Source organism: Nyctibius grandis, chromosome 15 (assembly GCF_013368605.1).
Source record: "Nyctibius grandis isolate bNycGra1 chromosome 15, bNycGra1.pri, whole genome shotgun sequence".
In the NCBI taxonomy this organism is placed as follows: Eukaryota; Metazoa; Chordata; class Aves; order Nyctibiiformes; family Nyctibiidae; genus Nyctibius; species Nyctibius grandis.
In genome coordinates this window covers 6,393,001-6,400,607 of record NC_090672.1, presented here as the reverse complement: position 1 = coordinate 6,400,607, position 7,607 = coordinate 6,393,001, and the positions used below count along the sequence as shown (strand labels likewise).

General features: G+C 49.4%; 1 protein-coding gene across 1 annotated transcript; it reads left to right on the top strand.

The window, feature by feature from the left end:
* The first annotated feature begins 2,242 nt into the window (after positions 1–2,242).
* Positions 2,243–6,863, top strand: MCHR1 (melanin concentrating hormone receptor 1). Its single transcript, XM_068413519.1, has 2 exons — positions 2,243–2,300; positions 5,815–6,863. Exons 1-2 carry the CDS (start codon positions 2,243–2,245, stop codon positions 6,861–6,863), a joined length of 1,107 nt encoding a protein of 368 aa, XP_068269620.1.
* The last annotated feature ends 744 nt before the right edge of the window (positions 6,864–7,607 follow it).

Genomic DNA, 7,607 nt, shown 5'->3' with positions numbered 1-7,607 from the left:
CAAAGTATGAATATAAAACCCCAATAATACCACAATCCCACAGCCATGCTGGTGAAGTGAATCTCAAGTGCTGAGCACGGCTTTGTCATTGCAGCTGTGACATGTGCGCATCAGGGATGGAGCAGCTGTGGTTTATCATGCCCCTACAGCTGAGAAGAAGGAATTACAGCTTCCTCAAATGCAAGGCGGTTTCTAAGTGAACAGCAACGTTTGAGACTGCAAATTTAAAATAATACTGTGCTTTGGAAACTGCTAAATTTGAATGTCAGGTTCTTTCTTTGAAAGCTATGAGTTAGCTAGTTCCTCTCCAGGGAAGGTGAGTAGGTGCTTGTCTATGCAGGGAACATGTTTGGAATAGCAACTACCCACCAGTTTCCCATGCAAACACACATAGTCTGTACTTCAAGACTGGAATAAGCAAAATGACACTAAGGCCCTCACTGCAGAGCACAGCACCCTGTTCACAATAGCTTTCCTGCTTTAGCTCCACCATCCCTGCTCACAAACCATAGCTTGTTTTGCAGTAGTAATCCCATATAGATGAGCACTAAGATTTGCCCAAGATATGAGAAAAAAAGGGTCTTTTAAGAAAATATTAAGTGACCGAGAAACATCACTTCTGTCACAAGCTGTGCAGGTTCAAAACTGTCTTATATACCATGGATATCTGCCAGGGAGAAAAAAATCTCTTAGGCAAATCACTGACTGAGGCAACTCCAGAGACTCAGCAAAAAAACCTCATAGCGTAACAGACAAATTGGCCCCAGCCTGCCTCCAGTTCCTAAGAGCTACAATGCCTGGGTGAAGTGCGCTCCGGATTTCTGTCTGCTGCTGGTCCACTAGAGGACAACCTAATAATGATGAACTCCTTTGGCTTACCTAGTAAAAGGCCCATACTGAAAATGCTGCTGCCAAATCTGATTTACAGCCCATGCTGGGATTGTTGGTGGTACGTGTGATTGGCCTCATTTTTAATGGTACAGATTACTTCTGGTCCTGATCGATACAGCCTTATGAAGCTCCAAAAATGCCCCCTACAGCTGATGCCAGCCTTTACAACTACAGAGGAAGAGACAGAAGCAAGGGAGATTTCCAGACAGACAGATGTAGTCTTTATAAAGCAAATCCAATCCCCTACACTGCACTCAACCCCAGAGGAAAAAGCTGTCTGTTGCTGCTGGTTTTCTTGCAGACTTCTGCCATGATATCATGCTTTTTCAGGGCAGGAAATGCTCAGAGGCACAGAACGATCCTTTTGCACTGGTAACATGTGATTTATCAAACCATAATGGAGAAACTCAACTCATGTATAAACAGTGGGCAGGAAGCACAACAAAATCATCAGCTCAATGACACAGAAAAGAGCAGGCTACTGCTCTGGCAAGGCACAGAAAAAGAGCAAAGCACTTTCTCAAAACCCAAAGAGGTTCCTGCCTAGTGTTTTTAAGGTCAAAAAAAATAGAACACAAATAAAATCTGAACTAGCAATAGAGCTGATTTCTGGAGCTAGGAAGAAAATGAGCTGTGGCAAGAAGTGAAACAGCAGAGAATTAATTACAAGTGAAGTGTCTCAGGTTGAATTAGAGTTAGAGGGGTCAGAGGGTCAAAGTAACAGAGTTTTCAGTGGGTAATTTGGTGCCTTGACATTCCCCAGCCCCAGTAGTGGGGACGTGCCTGTGACTTAGGGATGTGTCTCTACAAGAGAGAAAGATACACACTGAAGGCAGGAGACGGAGCTACTTAAAAGGCAAAATCTGCTATTCCTTTCCTACTGATGCTGGCGAGAGCAGACTGGTTGTAATTGGGGGGGTGCAGATCCTGGCCATCCCTTCGGGGGCGGCATGTGATGCGAAGGGGCGCTCGGCACAGCCCCACCGCGGCACTGCCCAGCCCCCGGCCGGGAGCGGCCCCCCCACCGCCGGAGGGGGACATCTTCCCCCAGCCCCGCCGTTCCCTCCCACCCGACGGCGGCGGAGGGATGCTCTCAGACGACGTGACTGGCGGAGTCAGCTGCTCTTTGATGTCAGCACCTGCTCCGGGCTCGGCGGGGCGGGAGTGGGCGAGTGGGGCGCAGCGCAGCCGAGCCGCAGCCTCTGCTCGCCGGCTGCGGGAGGGCTCCTGCCTCTCCCACTCTGCCCGGACCCCGGCCGGGAAAAGGGGGGTTCCCCACCCCATCGCCGCCGCGGATCCACCGAGGGAACTTGCCCAACTTTCTCCGTCCCTGGCACCGGGACTCGCTGCCATGGCCCCCGCTAACTCCTCCCGCAACTTCTCCGCGCCGGAGGCTCGGAACGGCTCAGGTGAGCGGGGCTGTGCGGGGCGGGGGTGCACCTCCCCGGCGGGGCCGCGGAGAGCTCTGTGGGGGCAACTCCGCCTGCCCATGCCCGTTACACCGCTCTGCAGCGCTGAGCCCGGCTCTGCTCGCCCTCAGCCGGGCTGGGGGGCCGGTCGGTACCCCATGAAGTGGGTGAGGGTGAGCACAGGGGCACAGCCCCCCCCGCCCCAGCACCCCACCCCCGGGGCTGCGGCCGGGACGAGCCGCGTTCAGCACCCGAGGGCGGACAGCTCCGGGCCCGGCGGGGCGGGACGGGGCGAACCCCGCCCGGGGGCTGCGGAGGGACCCGCGCCCCAGAGTCCCCTCCCGGGACACCGCACGGCACCCAAAGCCCAAACACCACCGGTGGCTTGAAGCGACTCACTACCTTTTGGCTGTGAGTAATAACTCCAGCAGCTCATTGGTCTTAATCTGAAGAGATGAACCAGCCCAGCTGGACAGGGAGGGGAACAAAACACAGAGAATATGAGACATCGCTGGAGAGGGAAGCGGAGATCCTCATCAGTCTCCTGTTTTCTCCATGCTACCACTGTTCCCAAAAATCAATGGGTTGGGGTCAGGCAGGCCAGTTCTCAACTGTGCAAGCTGGTGAAACTCTTCAACAGAAAGTGTTTTATACGTGGTCTTTAACTCCCTCTCCACCAGCATGTCCTTTATAAACTGAAAGTGTACCTTAGGTCCTTCCTTCTGAAATGCAGTAAAGATGTAGTTTCTTATGTATCTAGGCACAGCTGAGGAGAGTAATCACCTTAGAAAAAAAAATTTAGGCCAGTCCTCATTCAGTTCACATAGTGCAGTCCCCCTTTGGGACTTTTTAAAAGAGTAACAGGGCAGCCACAGATCTACAAGCAAGGACAAATCAATGCCTGAAGTAGCTGTTTCAGTAAACAAAGTACAGCTACTTCGATGTGCACAGAAGCCACACTGAAAATTCAGATTCAACAATATCTCAAGATAAAAGATGCTTTAGAAAAGAGATAACTTTTTGAGTATTTGATGGTCATGCACTTCTGACTCCAGCCCATAATACACACATGGACTATAGCTTCATACTAGCTTCCAGCTAATAACACTTGAAAGCCCTGCTTGTACAAATACCAACAGCAGGAAAGATGCTACAGCACTATACAGACAACCTTTCACACGGAGCCTTTGGGCATGTGCACATTTTGCTCTAAGGCCAGCTGAGCTCATTCCAAATGTTACAGGGTCACCATGAGCACTCTATTGATTTTACAGCAGAAAAAGGGCATTTTGTCCCAATTTCCAGCTAACCAAGTGGCTTTTGTGTTTCACTCATACAGTCCATTCCCACCACATCTGTAACAAAGTTTGGGGCTAAAAGAGAGGAGAGCAGAACTCATACGTGCAGAACAGCAGGACCACAATCATCTTCCAATTTCTAGTTTGCCATCTTCAAGCATTAAGGAGGTGTGAGATCTGTTTGGATGTTCAGGGGATGCATAGGCTGGATGCTGAAGATTAAGTGTCAGGTCTCAATAGGGTGCTGATGACAGTATGTTATCTACCAAAAGCCATGTAACAAGGGGCATTTCCTTGCATTAACGAGCAGCCAGGAGGAACAGGGACCATTTAAACCCCCACCAGTTTGGCCCAGACCAGGATTTTTTGTCTTATCAACCAAGCTTGGATTTCACCTTCAGGCCCCTGCCAGTTCTCCTGTGCCTCATTGGCTGCTTTCTGCCATCTGCATAGAGGCTTTCAGATAAAATGGTGTGGCAACAGCTCTACTGGATTCTGACCTTGGCCTTGCTTATACCTAAACTGGCTGTTTCCTAGTGCCAGAAGGACTGAGGCAGTGGCAGCTCATCATGTCCCACCTCTAAAAGCACTGAAATATTAGATACAGTTGATATGGCACACACCTACTTTTCCAGCCACAGGCCAGCAGTGTAGCCCCAGTTATCTTGCCAATTCAGTCAAGCTTCTCTGTCACACCAGAGTAAATCTGGAGAAGTTTGTACTCAAGAATTCTAGAGGTCAAAGTTAGCAACTACCACCTCAGCAAACAGACACTGCTTTGGCAGAGACAACACCTTATGAGCATCTGTTATTTCACTTAATCTCATTTTCAAGATTTCCTTAAGTTCTATTGGAGGAGACCTCCCCACTTCTCCTCCAGGCGCAGGCTGCTAAGGAAATGGAACAGCACAATGACTGAAAGCATTTGCAATTACCACCACATTGAATCATCTGCAATTCAATGAAAGACACATGCAGTGTAGGCTCAGGGGTTGTCATACATGTCTTTGTAACAGCCACACAAATAACTCACACAAAGCCTTCCCTCACAAAAAAAAAAAATCAGGTCCCATAAGAGAGTAGTAATGAGATGAAATGAGATTTGCCTCAGCTGAGAAGGTGATTTAAGCCTCCACCACACACTGCACACAGCAGTCTTGAAGAACAGAGAGCAGCACCACCAGTGCCTTAGACACCACCTTCTGTGCCAAGAGCAGAAATCCCTGTTGGTTGGCATTGAGGACTGATGGCTTCAAAATGCGATTTTAAACTTGGGCTGGGGACAAGTCAAATGTGAATTTGATTATGTTTGGGCCTCCTACCCCAAACAGTAACAGCCAAGCATCAATGCTGATAAGCTAAGTGTTACCAGTCAAGAATTTTGCCTTTGAAATGCACCTACATCCAGAACACAGAGACAACAGCTTTAAGCCATTTTTTTTCCCTCCGTGTACAACTAGGGCATTCCCTGTTGAAGGGCCGCTCTAAACATACTCCTAAATCCCTTACTGGACACACACCTTGATTTCTTTCTAGAAAAGAAACTAGAGAAAGGGAGAAGGGCAGTGAAGGAAGATGGAAAGGAGTGCATGCTCTGGGCCTAACCCTGACAACAGAGGTGGGACACAGCCAGGGCACAGTGACAGATCTCACAATTCGATGAGCAGTAGTTACCTGCCTGCACGGTCAATGAACTCTGTGTCTGATACTGTACAACAGATAAACCACCCAACAGACAGGCTGAAGCTTTCTGACACAACAGCTTGAGCACTGACCCACATAGAGGCTTACCTCTCTGATGTGGAAAGCACCAGCTGCTCCACCCACTCCCCTCAAAATGGCTGGGCACCCAAGCACTCCCTGGAAGAAAAGTTACTATCAACTCCCTGTCAGACAGTGGCAAGTGCAGAGGCACACCAGCCTGCTGTTAGTCCCCCCAAAAGAGCTGGGGAGGTTCAGGTCAGGACAGAGGTACATCAGGAGAGCTGAGGAAAGATGTCTACGCATGGCCAGATGTGGGTGGTGCACTGCATGCATTGGGTGGCAGGGGAGGAAGCATCAAATCCCTAGCTAAGCCTCTCCAAGTACAGCAGAGGGTCTTAAACATCGTTCCAAGCTACATCTTTGAGGGAGATCCAGCTGCAGGACAGGGCAAGCACAGAGATGTAAAGAGGTTGCCTCTGGGTTGCACTCATGGCTTTGGTTTGTTTTGGCAGTAGCAGAGAAGCCAGCACCATACACCAACGTGATCATGCCCAGTCTCTTCAGCATCATCTGTTTCCTGGGCATTGTGGGGAACCTCATTGTCATCTACACTATCATCAAGAAGAAGAAACTGAGATGCAAACAGACTGTGCCTGACATTTTCATCTTCAACCTCTCCATTGTGGACCTCCTCTTCCTCTTGGGCATGCCCTTCCTCATCCACCAGCTCCTAGGCAATGGCTCATGGTACTTTGGAGCTCCCCTATGCACCATCATCACTGCCCTGGACACCAACAGTCAGATCACCAGCACCAACATCCTTACAGTGATGACGCTGGACCGTTACCTGGCGACTGTCTACCCTCTAAAATCTACCTATGTCCGGACCCCATGTGTTGCAGCTCTAGTTATCTGCTTGGTGTGGCTCCTCTCCTTCCTGACCATCATTCCCGTGTGGATGTATGCAGGTCTTATGCCTCTGGAGGATGGGACTGTCCGCTGTGCTCTCTTGCTTCCCAACCCAGAGACTGATATCTACTGGTTCACCCTCTATCAGTTCATGCTGGCATTTGCTGTGCCATTGATTGTGATCTGTGTGGTCTATTTTAAGATCCTCCAGCACATGGCCACCACTGTGGTCCCTTTGCCCCAGAGGAGCCTCCGGGTACGTACCAAGAAAGTCACCCACATGGCAGTTGCCATCTGCTCTGCCTTTTTTATTTGTTGGGCTCCCTTCTACATCCTCCAGCTGGTTCATCTCGGCATCGACACACCATCCATGGCCTTCTTTTATGCTTACAACTTTGCCATTAGCTTGGGCTATGCCAACAGTTGCCTCAACCCCTTCCTCTACATTGCCCTCAGCGAGAACTTCAAGCGCCAGTTCTTAGTAGCCATCCGCCCTGCAAAAGAGCCATGTCGCAATAGCAGCTCTGTCAACAACAACAGCATGACAGAGGCTAGCGTATGTCTAAAAATGGCACCAGAATCCACCCAGCAGACTCAGTTTCTGGAGGACTTTTCCGCACGTTCACTACCTGTGACTGTGGCTGTTCACTAGGGCACTCTGAAGTGACCGCAGCAAAACACCTTCAGATCTATAAGTTTATGGAGAAGCAGCAGCTTCAGACAATTCTTGGTGAAGCAAATGAACTACAAGCTTCCACCTTCAAGAGTCTGGGTGCCTCCCTTTTTCATTGCAGGGCTCTGCTCCTACACTGCCCTTAGCCTATGAGATGCTGCATACTGCTGCTTCTTTCCACTCCTGCACAGGAGGACTCTGTCACACAAGACACAGGGTACCCAGAGAGGATGGATAGGAAATAGAGAAAGGGCAAAAAGAGGATTTCAAGGGGGAACATTTACCCTGGAAGAGTAAAACCTCTATCAACAGCGCTGCCCAGTGATTCCGCACCTCTTGGCCTGACCAGGATTCCTAAGCAGCATGCCAACATAGAGCTCCTTCATTCAAAACACAATGTCATATATTTATTTTTGGTAAGAAATCTCACCTGCAAACTTTGATGACTGTGCTCATATCCTAGAAGCAAACAGCAGAGAGATATCTTGAGATCAGAAGTCTCACCTAGGTCTGCCACTTGGCCTTTTGGTCCAGCCCCATCTGCCTCCAGTGGACTGTATTATTTGGCAACCAAGATATTTCCAAGAACTTGCTAATTTCTATGCTAATCCTAAATATTTCAAGCAAAGCCAGGCAGATAACAATTGCACTGCTTCAAGGGACTGCAAACAATTCTCAAAACTACTGCTGCTAACACCAGCTTCGTGGCTTTTCATGCCAATG

What these genes read in the sequence shown, in the direction of transcription:
- MCHR1 (XM_068413519.1), top strand. Translation starts at nt 2,243, where the DNA reads ATGGCCCCCGCTAACTCCTCCCGCAACTTCTCCGCGCCGGAGGCTCGG. An exon ending in GGAGGCTCGGAACGGCTCAG is followed by an intron (nt 2,301 to 5,814) that starts GTGAGCGGGGCT and finishes TTGTTTTGGCAG; the next exon opens with TAGCAGAGAAGCCAGCACCA.